Source organism: Anoplophora glabripennis, unplaced genomic scaffold, assembly GCF_000390285.2.
Source record: "Anoplophora glabripennis isolate ALB-LARVAE unplaced genomic scaffold, Agla_2.0 scaffold44, whole genome shotgun sequence".
NCBI classification, from domain to species: domain Eukaryota; kingdom Metazoa; phylum Arthropoda; class Insecta; order Coleoptera; family Cerambycidae; genus Anoplophora; species Anoplophora glabripennis.
In genome coordinates this window covers 519,590-540,198 of record NW_019416229.1, presented here as the reverse complement: position 1 = coordinate 540,198, position 20,609 = coordinate 519,590, and the positions used below count along the sequence as shown (strand labels likewise).

The following is a 20,609-nucleotide window of genomic DNA, read 5'->3' as shown; positions in this document are numbered from 1 at the left end:
ATTGCCTTCAACTTTATCATTGGATTGGCTTAGTGGAATGTCTTCACAACTGGTCTCGTGTAAATGGGCCATTACAATTAGTGGCCTAGTCACTACTACGTGAGATGAATCGTCCATTAAATTCCTGCCATAGCAAGTGACTACTTTCACGTGCCGAATGGCAGGACGCACCATTCTGCTGGAACACTGTCATTCTTTGGGTATACAGTGGTCGTTCTTGAATGACCCGAGGATTGTCTCCACCCCAAATTCGACAGTTTTGCTTGTTAACATACCCACTAAGATGTAAATGCACCTCGTTACTAAAGATAATTTTCTTAACAAAATCACCGTCCAATTTTTGATTCTCCAACATCCAATCAACGAATGTCTGGCGCATTAAATGGTCGTCTGGTTTCAAGTCCTGGTTTAGCTGAATCTTGAATGGATGCATATATTTTGTTTGTGCTTTTTGAAATGTTTAATTGTAGTGACGGACGGCGCACTGAGGTTACGGGAATTTCCACCACACTCACTCGGCGTGGCAATATTTTCGGCTGAACTGTTCAAATTTGGCAACTAATCTTTTCAGTTATTTCATTTGGGGTGTTTCTTCTACCGAAAATTCCACGTAATATGTGCACAGCCTCAGTTACACACTCTCCATACTTGTAATGAATTTTCATAATCTTCACTCGCTCATGCGTGGTGTAGCGCTCCAATTTGTCTAACCGCAATGCGTCTACTACAACATATGATGTTGCACAATGCTGCCAACTCCTTGGAATGGAAATGGCGCTATATAGCATTAAAAAATAATCATATAATTATTTGTAGCAAATTTCACTTACTATTTTGTCGGTCGATAGCCGCACGGTTTAAGGCGGCAGTACTTAAATCGATGTGTGCTAATTCTGCCCAGGTTCGATTCCCGCGGCCGGTAGACCGTAGATTAGCTATGCTTATACGGAGGATTAGAACCCTTTGTGCAGGTATGGTAGGCTGGAAGAATGTTGGCTTGGGTCAATGTGAGAGATTGACACCGGTTGGCATTTGACCACCCCTCTAATTAATGAGGTTTTCCAGGTTTCCTACCCTACCAACATAAGTCGTTCCTGGGCGTAAATGCGGCCTGCTTAATAATGATGATATGCCGCCTCCTCTCCCGTACAAGTCTCCGACTTCTGGGCTAATTCTCGTGATTGGAATGAGGGGTAGAGATATTATTATTATTATTTTATTTGAATCAAATTTTGGTTTTCATATGAAATTTATATTTTCCACTGCTTAGATATACCGATATAAATCAAAATTAATTATAGTTAATAGCCAAATATAGGGCTGTCGAAACACAATAGCAATTTTCTTCGTGTTCCTGAAAAAGAAGCGCCTAAATAAATCTGGTGTTATTCTCATCCAAATAATAGGTATATGATTAACGGTTTGACCTACATTTTTTTAACAAATACCTTAAAAAGTTTTCATAACGCGTGTGTTAAATTGCCTAATAATAAAATAATCTTTGTAAAATAATAATGTGCATGTAAATTGCATGTTCTCATAAATTTAAAGATCAAGTTGGACTCCAATTTGTCAAAATATATCTGTTAAGAAATTTTAAATGAGAAAACTAACTTGTTACAGTTCGAGCCTAGCCTTATTTGGGGTACTAAGTGTAGCGATAAATTGTATACATATTCCAAATTTAGATAAGAATTACTTAAAGCCATGTTATATGTGGATGGAGATGAGTAAGTTAGTACAACAGTCTCATATTGGTTTAAAACAATGCGTGACATTATCGGTAAAAAGTTTAAATATAAACCTGTGACATATGTTGATATTTTTTAATAATGTTAACAATTTTTTAGTAGTAGGCACTAAACATTTTTAAGTTTTTGTATTGCTAGCATTCTAAAATTTTTTGCTATAAAATTTGTTTATATCTTTTCTTCTAGTTTCCAAGCTGCCACCGCACTGAAAATGAGTGAAGCAGTCAACAACAACGAGCCATTAGCTACCAGTTCACCAGTAATTAACGACACGAACTCCGTCAGTGAAATCGACAACGCCGCGAATTCGACCCCGAACTCACTAACCGCGAGTGTTTCGTCCCTAGAAAATGCACCCTCTTCAGGCGCTAAGATAGCTACCGGCCCGAAACCGACGGGTATAAAACTACCAAGCAGCATCAGCAGAATAGGAAGGCCGTGCGGCAACCAGCATAAACCTGCCATTCCCACGACGCCCCCCAAAAGTAGTGAGTTTTTTTAATTTTGTGATTTTGTTGTCGATTTTTTTTATGTTTGATGTGGTGTGTATACACTTTATGATATTTTAAAAACATGTACGTAAAAGGTACAAGTTTTTTAAAACGAAACACTACGGGTTTGCAGATACATGGTACAGGAGAGTCCTTTTTAAGTCACTACTGAAAAATTCCTGATAATTTGATCTAGGGCCCTTCCCTCTGAATTAAATTGAAACTTAAATGTAAAAAATTAATTCTTAACCCAAAAATTTTTCTCATATATTACTATTTATCTACAGGGTGTCCCGTCAAAAATGAGCGCAGATTTAAGTAACTCTGATAATATCAATTACAAAAATGTGTCCCAAATCTATTTATTTTTTTTCAATTTTAATTTAATTTGCTTTTGAAGAATTGCTTTCATAAAGAGTTGGTATCCATTTGAAAAAATTACTTATTTTAGTCGAAAATGTTGGTTAAAAAAGGAACAAACTACGCTAATGAAAAAAGTACAAAAAATCTGATGTGATTTTATTTAACAATTTTTCCAGTCGGACTGCAAAATGGATTTACAGTTAAATTTAAAAAATGGCAATTTTGATTTTTTTTTCAATAAATGCAAACAAAGTAGAATTTTTTTAGTCCATATAAGCTTTTCGGTATCTCTAAAGGTGGGTGTCCATTTGTGTCAAATGCCCCGTAACGTAACACCGAACATGTTACGTTACAGCTAGTGGAGACGGAAAATTGTTGCATGGTACGTGTAACAAATATGACACGCGTAACTAATCCGGGACGAACCATCAGTTGTCGGTTTACTACTTTCTGCCACATGTTGAGACGGGGTTACCCTTTTGGCTGTAACGTTGCCTATTGCACATGTGATTTTGTCTAATTTTTTCTTTCGTCAGTCTTTTGTATATGGTTTGGGGTCAGTCTGTTTTCTGCAGTGACTAGAAAGAGCGCGTTTTTCTGTGTTTGTGCCATGGAATGGAGTAAAGAAAAGATTTCCGGAAATTTCCGTTTCTTATTCTTTAAAATTGTATGATGAATAAAAATATATGACGCTGCTGCTAACTGCAATTGCAGTGACAAATCCATTATTGCAGTAAGGTTCATACTGCGAGTTTGTGTTCCTGTGTCGTCTCAACCCTATTTTGTTACGTTACGGAATGAATGATACGACCAAAACCACACATACTTTCACAGCGAACCGTGTCACCTTTTGCAACAGGCCGTAACATGTTCGTTGTTACGTTACGGAGCATTGCCACAAGTGGATACCCGCCTTAATACTTTCAGTTTGGTTTATCATCTGTATAATGACTGCTTAAGTTAACATCAAGTGGGATTTTTTTTTTGTGATTTTAGAAAAAAAAGTGTCTAATAATATTTGCTTGCCTGAAGACTGAACAAATACAACCTAAGTCAATTTTCACTTTAGTGAAGAAAATGGTTAATTTTAATCGGCCAAAATTAAAAATAACATGTACATTTTACAAAAAATACGAAAATTTATTAGTCAGATTCATTTCTTTCATTTAATCTTACATTTAAATCACGGTACCGAAATAAAGTCGATATAAAATAATCGAAAAATGTCAGTCAAATTTAACAAAAAATTCCAGTTTTCGTAAAATGTATTTTTTTGTATCTCAATTTATTAAAATAATGTTATTTTCTCCTAAATGAAAAATTTGCCCTTATTTGGCATTCAGTCAAGCAAAATTAATATGAAGAAAAAATTTTTTTTTTTCAAATCAGAAATAAAGATGTTTCATATTTGGTGCAAATTGTCTGGCGGCTAGTGTATAATTTTTTGAACAATCATATTTAGTTGAATATTTACTTGGAGGATATCAACAAAAGTTTAGAAGTTTATGGTGATCGAAAAATGAAAACTGACATCGAGCTTATTTCTAAACGGGATTTTTTTTTAAAACTGCCTGGAAAACTTGGAAAACAAAAAATAATGACTGACATTTCTAGCATTCCCGAAAATGTCAAATATTTGTAATACAACAACCCATCCTCTCCACTTTCTATACTATGTCAATCTTTAAGCGAGCACCTTGTATATTAAAGCGTTTTATATTCTGATGCTCGGATTGTTATAACCTATTGTTAGTCTAAATATAGCAGTCATTATTCAATCATTAAAATTCACAACTGGCGCCTAATAGGTACACGGATTACACGGCATAAAGCCGAAAACTGCTTACCATTTTAGGATGCTCAAAGTCGGCATTGTCGACTTATAGTCCCTATTTAGTTCAGCTGATAAAAATCTGTAAAAAAAACTGCTTATCGTTTACTAGTGACCTAGGTCTGAGATATAAATTTTTGGGAACGGTACTATTTGTGACAGCGTACAGGACAGAAATGTAATTTTTTCGCAATAATTTCCGTCAAAAAGTTAGACGGACAGAAAGAATTATTTAAAAGGTAGATAATCACAGTTTTAAGAATTTTTGTTCCTTTTGAAAACACATTCTAAACGATATTTTTTTTATCTTTTGCTTAATACATATGCCTAATATCTGTTTTAGATTTATGTTGTATATTAATCCTTCAGTAGACTTTTTGTCACCTACCGACACACCTTATTTGTCTAATTTCAATTGTTTACGGTTTATATTCTTTGATACCGCGACATTAAAAAATACGTAAATTGTTCGTATTAAACTACAAAATACTTAAATAAAGAACACTCGAAAAATTGACCTTGACAGTTAAAGGTTAATTAAATTAGAATTTTGTTGCTAATTGGTTATTTTAAAAAGCAGTTATAAAAAAAAATCATTAATATTTCATATCCCTTACAATTAGAATAAATAGTATTTTTTGTAAATATTTTCTCATATACCCCTTTATAGTTTAATGTTGTAAAATATATCTACTATTTTCTTTTTTTGTAAAGAAGTGATAATGTAAAGGGTTTCCGGAAACGAATAGACCTTGCTTCAAGGACAACTTGGTTGGGTGAAACTAAAAAACTAAACTGAGTTAGATCGGTTTAGTTAACTTGTATTTTTTTATGTTTTACTTCCATAAAAAGTTTTTGGTCTCCAAAAAAAATAAATAATTTTTTAAAAAATAATTTCGTTTTAAAAATAGGTATCTCAAATGAATGTGATATGAAGGGATATTTATAGAAAACGTTCTAGATCTTATTTTATTCTTTTTAATTAGTTACGACCAATCTAGTCTAGTAGTATGTATTTTTAATACATTTAAACTTATTTTTTTTCATTAAGTACTTCAGCATGAGATAGAGTAATCATAAATTAACAAAAAACTTGAGTATTACAGGGGCGTAAGATTAACAGTTTTCAAAATACAGCGAGTATTAATATTGGGGAGTTTCATCACAACGTGACAACAGCGCTCCTGATGCATCACCACGTGTACATGTGACAGGCTTGTCCTACGGAAAAAATGTAAATGTTTTCCAGTTTTTATATAAATAAAATAAAATGTGTCGATTTTGTAGTACGAAGATAGTGTTGTGCTTAAATTTTAGCTCTAATATTAGTAGGTAATTATGGATCTATTAAAACAGGAACTTAACTTTTAATCAAATTGCGTATTTGAAAAATATGTAATTAAAGTACCCAAAGATTCACGTCGTCCAAATAATCATACGTATTAAAAATAATTTAAGTACTTACCAAAAAACAAAATTCAGTAATTTTTAACATTTTAACATATGCTCGATATGACACCTTCGAATCCAATTTTCGGGCACTTGCTGGAAAACAGCTCAAGAAAAGGAAACAGTGGTACGCAAAAAACACTCGGATACGCTTAAATCCAGATACCAACTGAATTGCATATTGGCGGTAGCTGGACACCTTAATACCTCGTGTTAATAAACCGCCAGGCCGTTGTCGCATTGCTCGATATGAATTTTATCGAATTTTAAATTTTTTACAACCTTAATTATTTTTTAGAATTAAGCATAAAGAATTTAAAAGAAGTGATAAATGTTGTATTTTATGGTATTATGAATTAGGTATGCTGTGCACGCAGTTATGTCAATATTCCTTAATTAATCGAACTTTTGTACATCAAGTTCGATATTTTGATAATTTTTTCTCGGAAATGGTTGAGTTAGGACCCATGTCATAAGGTTTTTTTATTTATTTTAATGTATTCTTTCATCTATTAAAATTAAGGCAGTCAAACTTTTAACACCCTGTATAAATGCGTGATACCTACAAAGCCACCAAAAATGGCAAAAAGCGACCTGTATTACAAATATCATGATCAGTGTCGCCGCTATGCGGACGAAAGAAAATTTTATGTGACGATCTACTAATAAGTTTAAAACCGGTATATCGCTGGTGTATTCGGTCGGTGGATGTTTATAGCTGTATTTAATTTAAATTGTTGGTGTAATTCAATGCTAGTCAGGATGTATAACCCGTAGAGTAGTTGTTTTCTGCAATATCATCTTTGTCACGGAGTTACCTTAAAAAATTAAATAGAAATATTTTCAAGCTGCTCCCTAAGTATGGCTCATTCGTTTTAGGACATCCTTCATATGAACACTTAATATCGCAAAAAAGTTTTTCTTACCTGCTCTTCGAATATGACTCATATTGCATGCAACATTTTGTGCTTAAACTGTATCATATTGTGGGTAGTCTTAGAGTAAACAAATTATTATTAGCACTGACAGCGTAGTAATACGTATTGTCAATTTGAATGACGAGGTCCAGCTTTGTACACCTACGAAAGATCGTTTTGGATAGGTACTGTTGTCCATTCAATATTAATGCGTATTGGCCTGTGAATACATTAGTTATGAGCAGAAATATACTATAATGGTGCAGTTACGTGCACGTCACGAGAGTAGTTTCGTTTTTTTTTAGATTGGCTAGACATGGTCAGCAAATATTTAAACAAAGGGACACAATGTCGCACGACAAACCCAATCGCAATTTGACTTCAAATGATGATATCATAACTATTCCTCATTCTTTTTACGCTGATGAATGATTTCCTTAGATCAACATGAGTTTATTCAGAGCAATCTTGATGAGCCTGAAGGGCACCTCTTAAGCTCTATGGAGAGTCGGTTTGGGCGTTAGGATAACATCAAACCTTTCCTGGGGTCTATTTTTTGAAAGTACCTTTCAACTTTTTCCTTTTCATTTTACAAATGTAGAAAAGCGAAGAGTAATTCTGTTTTATAAAAAATGTACTTTACATAAAACGAGACATAAATGTTTTAAGAAGCTTCATCTATTCATTTTCACTGTGCAAATTATCAACTGTTTTTTTAAATATTAATATTGAAAACAGAAAATAGCCAGAAAAGTGAAAAGTAAGGAGTGAAAAGTACTTACAAAAAACAGACTCGGTCTTCCCAATTTCCAACGTTGCTAAAAAAACTAATTTAAAATTGTTCATAATATTTAAAACATTACAGAATTCCCCGGACTGTTTTCCCTGCTGTTCAATGGGACGAATAGTATTAAGTTAACTTTAGAATATGCCAATACGGTCATAGTGTTTAATTAATATATCAAACTATTGGAAAACGTTCAACGAAATGCCACCAGACAAGTAATCATTTTGAAAAATCAATCTTATCAGGACCGATGTGTAGCATTAAATCTTTCATATTTATATTTGAACGAAAGACAAGACAGTTGACAGTGTGTTTAACTGTATATTTAATTGAAGTCGTATCTTGCTTTTCCCCATCTTGTCAATTTGTATAGCATGGGTATTTATTTGTAATAACTGTATGTACTCTAATCATGCATAATTAGACACACAAAAAAAAGTTTTGTACCAGAGACCGCTACCCAGAAACCGATTTACCAGGGAATTTTTTAGTAAAACGCTAAAATATCCTAAAATAGGGTGTAATAGTGAGGATAAGGTAAGTTTTATAATGAAAAGTGACAATTTAGGCCAATCATTATAGCTTTTTTTCGGGAAAAAAATACTATTAGAAGTTTCTCTGCGGAATATTGTTCAGAAACCTGTTATAAACAAAATATCAAAAAATCAACTCGAGACTAGTTGGGAAACTTTGTTAAAACAATGGTCAAAATTATGGAAAAGTAGTTTTTCGACTGGCGTAAAAAAACTGTTATTCATAGAGAAAAAAAGGTTTATACAAAAAAGGTAGGTATTAAATAAATCTGTAAAATAAGACAAGTCCGATTAAATTCCGATAATTTGTTTATGCGCAAGAGCTCAAAAATGGTCGAAATTGTCCGCTTTTTTCAATTGCTAATAATTAATGCAATTTTCATCGCAGACACTTGTAATTCAGGATTTTTGAAGCTTTTTGCACCCTTAATAAGTGGTAAAAATTTCAGCCCAAAAACTTCATTAGCTTGGCGTTGGCGGAATTTGTTATCTAAGAAGATGCTATTTTCAATTCATTTTTCCCAAGCTCACAGGCGTTGTAGGGTTTCGATCATTAGTTGTTTTTGTACCTAAATAGTTGTATTGACATATGCATTTACTGATAATTTAATTTTTCAAATTTAATTTGTTTAAAAATGACTGAAAAAATGTTAATATTTATTACATCGTTAAGCGCGCATGCTAAGCCTCGCCTTCCCCACTCGTTCGCTAGACCAAGTAATAGAACGCATCGCCGCTATCTTCTTTTTCGAAATTAAATAGTTGAATTCACCTTAATGTTAATGTAGGACATGAAAATATAGCTCTTAATGTATACTCTCTCCAAATTTCGGCTCTTAATATTAATAATTAAGGTCACTGCGATTAAATAAAAAAAAAAAATTATCTCAGCTTCTAATCAACTTACAACAACGATTTTTTTTTTAAATTCGAAGAAAACTAAAGTAAAGAGGTTACTATTTTATTTTATAATAATTACCTATCTTAACAATTTAATAAATATTAACATTTTTTCAGTCAATTTTAAACAAATTAAATTTGAAAAACTAAATTCTCAGTAAATGCCTATGTCAATACAACTATTTAGGTACAAAAACAACTAATGATCAAAACCCTACAACGCCTGTGAGCTTGGGAAAAATGAATTGAAAATAGCATCTTCTTAGATAACAAATTCCGCCAACGCCAAACCAATGAAGCTTTCGAGCTGAAATTTTTACCACTTATTAAGGGTGCAAAAAGCCTAAAAAATCCTGAATTACAAGTGTCTGCGTTGAAAATTGCATTCATTATTAGCGATTGAAGAAAACAGCAATTTTAGACTATTTTTGAGCTCTTGTGCATAAACAAATTATCGGAATTTAATCGGACTTTTCTGATTTTATAGGCTTATTTAATACCTACCTTTTTTGTATATACTTTTTTTTGCTATGAATAATAGCTTTTAATAGCCTCGAGTTGATTTTTTGATATTTTATTTATAACAGGTTTCCGAACAATATTCCGCAGAGAAACTTCTAATAGTATTTTTTTCCCGAAACAGGCCCTTACATGTCTATAATGACTGGGCTAATTTTTAAGTACTAAAAAAACATTGCAAAATAATATTTTGAGCATTAGAAAGAAATATGTATATGTAAATTAAATCCGCACCCCACCCCTACGAAGGGGTTATTTCCACGTCTAAGATCAAATTAATGTTAATGCAAAACAATGTGAAAAACCGTATTTTATACTATCAAATATATAGGGGGACTCACTTTTTATGATTAGAACTTTAACTATCGATAGATCTCGTCAAAATAATGTCATTTTGAAGTATACACTCTTTCTTCCAAAGGATTCCTTTGAAAAATTTTTTTTTTTTTGGTTTTGTGTTTATTTTTTCTTAACCCATGAAAGTCATTTGTTTTATATTTATTTATATGAAGTGTACTAATGAAAAGCTCTATCGATTTTACAAATTATTGTGCAAATAGATCAATCATAGGCTTCCGCAAGGGGCTCCCATATTTTTAATATAATTTGTACGCCGCTGGAAAATTTTCAAAATGAATATATTTTTCTACATTGCGGTTTATTTTTTTGAGAAAAATGGCTTCTTATGAATTCATTACATGTGAAATGGTTGTTTTTCAAACAAAGAACAAGATTTAGGTACTTTACTCGACGACTTGTCATTACTTTTTAGAAAAAATATGGGGATTCAGATGGATGGTGCTCCGGCTCATTATGCTCTTCAAATTAGGCAGCTTGGATCGGGAGTATGGTACCGGTCTTATTGCTTGGCCGCCACGATCGCCAAATCTAAATCCCATGGATTATTTCGTTTGGGGATTTATTAAAGAGAGAGTGTATAGTTCACTAGTCTGTAGGTACTCTTGAAATGTTGAGAAGAAGAATTGAAAATAATTGTTAAAACTCTTAAACACTACCCCAATATGGTTAGGAGAGCAGTTCAAAGCTTAATTAGGTGATGTGAGAAATGCATTGAGGTTCGAGAACAACATTTCGAACATTTGTTGTGATGCTTTTTTTTTTGTTCTCTGTTGTTAATTGCTATTTCTATTTGTTTCTCAATATTAAATTCTGTATTTGTTTGAAAAACTGTATATGTACTTCAAATAAAAAAGTGTATACTTCAAAATGACATTATTTTGACGAGATCTAATCAATAGTTAATGTCCTGATAATAAAAAGTGAATCACCCTGTATAAATGTAGGTTGATTTGATAGACAACATACCAAAAAATATAATTATATCTCATCATTCACAGGATGGGAAACTACCTACAGATCAGTGTCCCACTTAGCTCTTGAGGTCGCATATTTTTTTATTGAATGTTTTTGCCTGAATTTTGTTACCGCGGGTTTTTGTGGTCGCTGATTACGAATCTGAAGTCCGAATCCGAAAATTGCTGAATAAAAATCGGAAAAGCAATCAAAATTTGAAAATTATGGCTGAAACTTGATATTTGGTGGTTTTCTTAGTCGCCAGTCACGAATATAAGGTTTTAATTCGAAAATTCTTAAATCCAAAATAGCGGACCTATTATGGTGAATTGAAAAGTACCATAGAAATTAGTATTTACCACCCAAAGAAATGCGTTATGAGTGTGAAGTATGCAAATATCTAAAAATGAGAAACAAATAATATAAATTCGGTTTGTAGTGTGCTGTCTCTTTCAAATATTCTTACCAATACCAGCTGGGAAATATAAGACGCACAATCATTCAAGTAGCAAACTGTCTCAACTAAAGTTTGTCATCCTTGCTTGTGCCAGTTAGAATTTAGTTGAAACAGGTTGCTCCTTGATTGATCAGTGATGATTTTTAGCTTTAAAATCTTACTCAATTTGTGCGTCTTATACAGGATGGCCAAATGAAAACGAAACAGAGCCATTTTCAGGAACTGCGTCAAGATTGTAGAAAAACGCTCAGACCCGTTGATTTTAGATTAAAGGGGGACATTGTTTGCTGGTATTTTTGACTCCGCCACTTTCACCCCCAAGCAAAGGTAAGCATCACCCCAAAATATTGAGTAATATTTCTTTTGTAAACTCTTACAATTCTCTTTACAACAGTCTTTAAATTTTATAATTCCGCCCAATACTTATTAAGAATTTTGATTTTAAAGGTGGAACTTATGTACAAACAATTAGTAACTGTAAAAATGTCATTCATTCGAGTTAAGTACGCCAATGGTATAAATTTAGTATTTCTTGCGTTACATTTGTTTTTGGCGATTTGTTATCACTTTCGTAAAAAAAACACAATTGTAAAAAACAGAAATGAATGCTATACACACACAATGAACGTAAAATTATTGGATTCCAAATTATTTTCTAGTATTATTTGGAAGCGTTAGTTTATTTGTGTTTTTGAAAATGAAACAATTTTATTGCGGAAAGGGTAGATATCATTTCGCTTTACTTTATGAACAATAAATGTGCGAATAGAACAGCTCAGCTATTTAATGAACAACATCAAGATCGACATGTCAGGAGGAAGTATGTTCTAGAGTTAGTAAAAAAATTTCAAGAGACAGGGAACGTAGCCAATAAAAAACGAGAAATTGAAAAACCTATAGTTAATGAAGCTAGTGAAGTTGCAGTTTTGGGACAAGTTCATCTTGATCCTACATTAAGTACGAGGCAGCTGGCATCTGTGTCTGGGATCAATCGAACTAGCATACAAACCATTTTGAAGAAGAATAAATTCCATCCATACAAAATACATTTAGTCCAGGAACTTCATGAGGATGATTATGACCGCCGTTTGCAATTTTGCGAAATAATGAGTGAGCGAGCAGGGAACGATCCACAGTTCCTTTTTAACATCTGTTTTTCTGATGAATGCAGTTTTTTCTTGAACGGGACGGTAAATCGTCACAATTGCCGCTATTGGTCCGATTCAAACCCAAGAGTTTTTCACGAGGTGCATACACAGCAACCGGAAAAATTAAATGTATGGGCTGGAATTTTCGGTGACCGGCTGGTGGGTCCTTTTTTTCTACCTGGTAATTTGACTGGCCAAATGTATTTGCAATTACTGGAAGACGCTATTGACCCTGCCTTGACTGATATTATTGAAAATGTTCCAGAGTATGATGAAGATCATTTGATTTTTCAACAGGACGGTGCTCCTCCGCATTATGCGTTAATTGTCCGTCAGTATTTGGACCAACGTTTTCTACGGAATTGGATTGGGAGAAGAGGCAGCATTGAGTGGCCTCCACGATCACCGGATTTATCGCCCCTTGATTTCTTTTTGTGGGGATACCTAAAAAGTAAAATCTATAAAACACAGCCAGCGTCGCTGGAAGATTTGCGTCAAAGAATCGTCGACGAATGCCGTCGAATCACTCCGGAAATGCTTCGGAATGTGCGCGAACGTTTCGAACAAAATCTTTATTCTTGTATGGAAGCGGGCGGTCATCAGTTTGAACATTTAATCAACTAAGTAATAAGTAAGCAACTAAACATAATTTAAATTTTAAAAAGGAAATTTTTTTCAAAGCATTGGGCGGAATTATAAAATTTAAAGTCTGTTGTAAAGATAATTGTAAGAGCTTTCAAAAGAAATATTACACAACCCCCAATGCCATTTAAATATTTTGGAGTGATGCTTACCCTTGCGGAGTCAAAAATACCAGCAAAGAATGTCTCCCTTTAATCTAAAATCGACGGGTCTGAGCGTTTTTCTATAATCTTGACGCAGCTCCTGAAAATGGCTCTGTTTCGTTTTCATTTGGCCACCCTGTATTTCACATTTGAGCATATGACGTTATCTCTCCATGCGGATTCGCATTCAGCATAAAAAAATTCACAAGATCTATGTACTCATGTCTGGTACAGAACTTTTTTGTGGGGTTTTGTATGAGTTATTTGGTATTTTTAGTTTAGTAGTATTTTATCAACCTTTGTTTAGAGCATAATAGGTTTCGACCATTGCTTTTTTAATCAGTTTAATAGTAATAAATTGGTCTTCGAAAATTTTTCATAATTTTCATTGAAGAAATAGAAATATTTCGTCACTTGAGATCAGAACTAGCTTATGTCCACTAGTACAAAACACATAGATTAGTTTAAAAACTTAGGCTTACTCTGGACCAAATAAAATATTTTTCTCTGACAGAATAATTCTGTTTTCGTCGGTAATTAATATAACCAAATGGTTAAGATGGAGTTATAATATTTCTGCTCCAAGTACGGGCATATTTTTAGTAATTTGGTGTTAAAAGTCCTATTTTAAAATGGACATAGGCTAGTTCTGATCTCACGTGGCGATTTGATTTTTCAGTTATTCCTAAGCCTTCTTGTAAAATTTAACAATCAAATCTGCCTAAAGGTCAACATAAATGTTTCTTTTCTCTAAAATTGTCACATTCCAAACTGAAAAAATTTAAATAATACCTGCGTCACAGAAGTTAGTCAGTTGTTATTATTATATTGTTGTTATATATTTATTTTTTTTGCAGAATTGCATCGCATCGTAGAGTTCTGACTATTTGATGTAGAACACACTGTACAGTCACAAAAAAACTTTTATAGCGAGTACTATCTTTTCATGCTAGCGTCAATAGCCTCAAAGGCCAACGGATCTATCGCGAAGTCTATTTTCGTCAACTGGCTCATAATTGAAGCAAATTGTTATTAATTCTTACGTTGCCGCTTAATATTGCATGTTCGTTGCACTCAATTAACGAGAATCACGTGAAGTGAATAATTTAAGTGAAGTACATATATGCGCCGTCTTCTATTTCTGTCAATGAAATCACTGAAGCAAATGAACCATTCAGCGTTCAAATTTTTGAGAACGTAAATACCTAAATAAATTATATAATTTATTTTCTTGTATACCTTCCTATAAAATGCTCTGTATAGAAAACATGGTGTTTCAGATACAGATTGATATTTTTTTGAGAAATAATTTATAAAAACAGAACTTGGGTCATCCTGTATACTTAGTTTTAGTTTACAAATAACGTCGGCTACACGAGTTCGTGCCTTATAATAATTTGTTTGCATCTGACGTTAAAGGAAACGGTAAGAACGTCCTGTTAAATAGAGATCTTCCTTATTTGGATGAGTTGATCGACTTTTTCCGATGCACCACCTATCGTGGGCGTGAAGATTTAATAATTGTATCATGTGGGCCTAAGTAACAGCTCCTTCACGGCATAGTAGAAGAGGATTCTTGAGAATTGTTGATGGAATTTTGGTCAATGTCCAATTTTGCGACTGTTAGTGATCAGATTTGGTAAGCAAATCGCGAACTGTTCTTTAGTTTAATTTGCTCAATGTTTACATTGACCGATATGCAGTCCGATGAACTTGACCGCAAGAGCTGTCCACCTACGGGGTGAACCGAAAATATACCTGTCCTACTAATGATATGTTTTCATCGCAACAAAAAAGAAGTTGTGACAGCCAGAGATTCTTAAAATAGGATGCGTAATAATCCGGAAATCTGGAATTATTAGGAAATTAGAAAATATTAGGGATTTTCTTAAATTTTTATGGAATTTCTCAAATTTTCATGTAATTTTTTCAAATTCCAATTGTAATCGGTATTTATTTCCAAGATGCTGAATTCTATGTATTTTGCAGCGTCTATGTGTACCTCATATTTCGTATGTTTGTTGGTTGACTGTCATCAAGAATTAGTTTATACCATTAACATTTACATTTTTCAAATTTAATTGTTACTGTATAACGTCTGGGATAAGATCAGCAAAGCTTAAATGGACAAAATAGTGCATAATTTAATATTTATGTAGGTGGTAGAAATGTATATGCCCAGTTGAAGAAAGCGCGCGCGAGCAAACGAAATACAAACACAGCTGCATTGAACGACTGGGCAATAAAACTCAGTTGTTGACAGGTGGTTGACAAATTGCCTAGCAGTGCAGTGCAGCAATGCGGAATTTGGTGTGATTCAGGTAATTTTAATTTATTATAGGCACCTTTTATTAATCATTGATATTACAATTGCGAAAGGGAGAAATAAAAGAGGGATATTTTGTATATTATTACAACATGGTATTTTGGAGACTTTTTGAAACGGAAAAAAACGAAATTTACCATCAATATAATAAAATTGTATTGATTGAGGACATAAATAATAAAAATAATATGTTGTTGGCTAAATTTACAAATTATAGAAATTTTCTACACATTATATGTAAATTATTATAATTTTATTACCTTTAGCAGAACACTTTTTTAGGGACACCTATAAAACGCCTCAATTTTATTGCTAGGCGTTTTTATATATGTTCAACTGAATTCGGAAAGCCTATAATATTTGTTATTTAGTCAAGCCAAAATTATCAGGGGATAGTTTTTTCTAAAATTATAAATAAAAATGGTTCCTATTTGGAGAAAATTTTATAGCCGCTTCTTTATATAGTTTGTTATTCACATGGGAGACATTGACAAAAAATTTTGAAAATGGTGATCATTCAAAAATAGAAACTAATGTATAATTTAATATGAACAAGACAACAACAGCAAACTGAAGTTGTTTTAAATATATGTGGAAATTTGGAAACTTCATCGAATTATTTCAAACAGTTAAAATAAAGTACTAAATATTATCTTGAAATATGGAATAACATCCATAAAGTGGGATAATATGGATATTTAACTTTTCTTCCTTCGTCGTCTACTTCTTTATCAAGTCTCTTAAGACCTAACAAACAAGGTTTCGTTAATTTTTTTACGAAATTTGTATTTGTCAGTGCCCAATTGAGTATTATCATCATCAGCTAAGCTAAATTACAATCGGGATAATAATATATACGACTTTCTTGAATTTTTTGTTGATGCATTTCGCTGATATTTAAGATTTATCGCACTTGTTTTCAATTTAACTTAAAAGTAATATATACAATAATTATTCCTTTCTCACTTTAGTCATAGGTCATAAAATTTTAACTGCATTCAAAACATAAGGTCGTATTACACTGAAAGAAATATTAGAACTTTTATAACAAATACACAACTATGAAAAAACTCATCTCCATACTCATTCGATTGCACTACGTTTTGAGTAGAGGAAAGTTATTCAAGCATTTAATTATGTTTTATGGTTTGTAGTTGTTTTGTTATCATTTCATTCGGAGTATAAACATTGTGTATCAGGTACAATAATTTAATAAAAATATGGCTTGTAGCCACCATACATCTGGCATTTTGTATGTCATCTCTATCCGTCACAATATTGCAATGTTGTTATAGTCATTTAGAATCTAATAAAGAATAAAGCGCATTTCTTTCAGTGTACATTTACATACATACATTGTACAGTATACATTGATTGACATTTTTAATATCAAATTTTACTGATCTCCTCCATTCAGTAGCAGAGTATGTAAATAAAACATACCTACTACATAAAAATTGGGTATTGATGGGGGACAAACGAAAGAGGGAAATTTCGGAATTTGTATGAAAATTTGGATATAATTCCGTCTGCCGACTTAAACCTGAAAAAAAGATAACGAATATTAATTACTTTAATTACTCGCTTGCCTTTGGTATCCTGTTAATTATTGGATTTAAACAACAATACGTCACCGGGATCAGGTATCATTATCATGTACATTATCGCAGGCGACGTCATCCACGAATATCTCGATCGCCCCCCTTGACCTCGCGTTTATCAGCGCCATTTTTGTGGGTTTCGGTTCCTCGTCTCGTTTCTTCTCCTCGGTAACGGGACGACTGGCTCAGTCCCTCCATTTACAGCATCTCATTCATTTGTTTCGTACTGGGTGCCGGCCTACTGTGTGACAAGCGCGCTGGAAGTACCATTCGCTGCGAAGCAGTGCTGCTGTTTGTATTTTATTTATCTCAGGATACTGCGACCCACCAGATTTAATGCCCACAGTCGGTTTCACAGAACCGGATATGAGTTACGGGGGTGAGTTATTCTTTTTTTTTTTTGTTTATTTTATATCTGTCCGTTCTGGCGGCTTGCAATTTTTTTTTGGGTAAGGATGGTCTTTATTTTTAAAATTTCTTGATCCTTTTTGTAATTGTCAGGGATGGTTGTATGGGCATTTTTATTAGGAAATCAAAAAAGAAAAAAGAAAAATATACTCGTTTAGATTGAACTTCTTTTATCTTGACTCTTATTTTGTTTTATTACAAGTGTAATGTGATATTAGGCATGATAAAGAAGATTATATTGTTAAGTCAAATTAGTGATATAAATTATGATAAATGAAACATTTTATCATCATCACCATCTAGTTTACGATGAAATCAACTTTTCCGTTATAAAAAATAATGTAAAATTTAGAAATTCACAGAAAATGTTATTTACGTGTGAAAGCTTTACTGAAAAAAAATAAATAAAATTTTCAAAGCAAATGCGATTATTGTTGAATAAGACCTTTGATTTTGATTTTGTTTAAAATTTCGTTAAAAAAATATTAAACAATTCGTAAATTAAAAGAATCGGAACAACATAAGTATACACATAAATAAATCAATAATGAATATATTAATTTATATCAAGTGTTCTGTTTAAAAACTAGCTACCTTATATCTATATTAAATAATGTTATGTCTTAGACTCAAAAATATCTTCTGTTTTTTATAATTATGAAGGATTTTTTAAAGAAAAAACTCCGATCAATTTATTCTCAGGACTTGAAACACACTTGTAAGGCCCAATTTTTGCAGTTCTTCAATCGAGTCTAAAATATATATTTTTAGGTCACCTGGTAACAAATAATGTAAATGGTCTCTTTTTATTGCAAATTACTGCAATTTTTGCAATTTAAAGTGTAGATTTATGTAAATGTCTTGTGGAGTCAGAATATGTAATCAGAAAAACAATTGGGCATCAATTTAAGAAGACATGAATGAAAGATTACTGTTTTGGAAAAAAATGTTTTGTACTTATTTATTTGCAGAAATGGATAAGAGCTCCATATTTCACAATTTTCGATAATTCATTCGTTTAACTGGAAATCAATTTTATTAGTACTATTTGAGTAACATCGTATATTTTATACAGGATGTTTGTAAATAAGTGCGAAATATTTTGGAGGGTGGTTGCCGACGTTACTTTGTGAAAAAAAGTTCATATAAACGTTGGTCGAAATATGCTTCTTTTCTGAGATACAAGGTGTTCAAATTTTTATTTTTTATTTATTTTTATTAATTACTTCAAAGAGTTTTAAAGAAATGTCTCGTAATTTGATGGTTGTATTTTATTTAGAAATATTGACAGCAACCTACTAGATAATGTATCAATAGAAATTAAAAATACACAACTTGCACTAAAATAATATGTTTTATTTTTTTCCTCAAAAAAGGTGCATCCTAAAAAATTGAAGAGACCAATTTCATTCAGAATTGATGGCGGATTTCTAAAAAATATATCAAAACTGGAAAAAGTTAGTGACGTAGGTACCATTTTTTTTTATTAAAAAATGTTGTAGCATTCTCGCACTAACGCCACTGGTGCAAGTAGAAATATTCGGATCACCCCAAAAAATGCACATTTATATCCCTTCGAAGCGTTTTTCAAATTTCGTGTCAATATCTTTAAAACTCTTTGAAATACTTAATAAAAATAAATAAAAAATTAAAATTTAAACACTGTATCTCGGAAACGAAACATATTTCGACCTACGTTTATATATAAACTTTTTTTCACAAAATAACTTCGGCAACCACCCCCTACAATATTTCGCACTAATTCACAAACATCCTGTATAAAGTATACGATGTTACAGAATAAAGAAACCTAAACTACACAATTAATTTGAAACATACAGGGCGATGAGTAAAAACGGGACACGCCAAATATTATATTTTTTAAATGGAACACCCTGTATATGTTTAAACATATGCATTTCCGAGAAAATTCTGTATATGGCAATATAAACAGTTTATCATTTTAGTGCGGGGTTGCCAAGTTATGTAGAAAATTCTTCGAATTTAGAAAAAACATGACTTCTAAGAAGTTGCATTAACTTTCAACTACTAACACTTGGAACAAAATAATTAGACAGAGTTATAGGCAAATGTTAGACAAAGGCTCCTGTATTAGCTAATATCGATATTTTATACAGGTCATTTTTTATAATACGATCATTTTTAGAAAGTTCAAACTTGATTTCCTAAAATTTTTCAAATGGAACACCCTGCATTTTATTGTTCTATTTTATCCACATATCGGCCTACTTCAACACTTATTAAGCATGTTATATATCTAAAATTGTTAGTTTTTAAGATATAGCGACATTTTTGAAAAAACTTAATTTTTATTATTTTATAGAATACCACAAATAAATATTAAGTAATAAAATTAACTCAAAAGGGAATGATAAATTATGAAGTGACAAGTTGACATAATGTGACAGTTTTTTCCAAAGCCATTTCGTGCGACCGAAAATAATAAAAATTGTGTTTTTCCAGAAATGTTGCTATATCTTAAAAACTAACAACTTTAGGTGTAGAATATATTAATAAAAGTTGAAGTGGACTGATATGTGAATAATAATAATAATAATAATAATAAAATACAGGGTGTTCTATTTGAAAAATTTTAGAAAATCAAGTTTGAACTTTCTAAAAATGATAGAATTATAAAAAATGATCACATATCAAAATTTATATTAATAATGATACAGAATGTATAAGGCTGTGATAAGTTGTTTTCAAAGTTATGGTGATACTTCAGACTACGAAGGAGGTATACATTTTTAATTATCAGTGTTATTCCTATGATAATTTTGTCTAAATATACTTACCCCTAAATATTTTATTGACGTATTCCAATAAGATCTAAGAACTGCAATTTTATCAAACACATTTAAATATTGTTTTTTTTACTATTAACAAATACCTAAAAACCTCTTTAATTATGTGAAACACACTGGTGTTATCAATATTGGTATAGAAACGTTTCTAATGTTTATTGAATGTTACGCTTCCTGAGTTCTATCTGAAGAAAAAAATAT

General features: G+C 32.1%; 1 protein-coding gene across 6 annotated transcripts in view; it reads left to right on the top strand.

Moving 5' to 3' along the window:
• Nucleotides 1-20,609, top strand: part of LOC108917668 (CAP-Gly domain-containing linker protein 1) — a 73,019-nt gene that overhangs the window by 5,546 nt on the left and 46,864 nt on the right. For 3 of the 6 annotated variants that reach the window (XM_023454980.1, XM_023454976.1, XM_018724390.2), the window contains exon 2: nucleotides 1,938-2,239. In XM_023454980.1, coding sequence (XP_023310748.1) covers nucleotides 1,963-2,239 — 277 coding nt within the window. In that variant the 5' untranslated portion in view covers nucleotides 1,938-1,962. Of the gene's footprint in view, nucleotides 1-1,937; nucleotides 2,240-17,319; nucleotides 17,552-20,609 lie in introns of those variants that run through there. The other 3 variants (XM_018724394.2, XM_018724393.2, XM_018724391.2) reach the window with 1 other exon arrangement.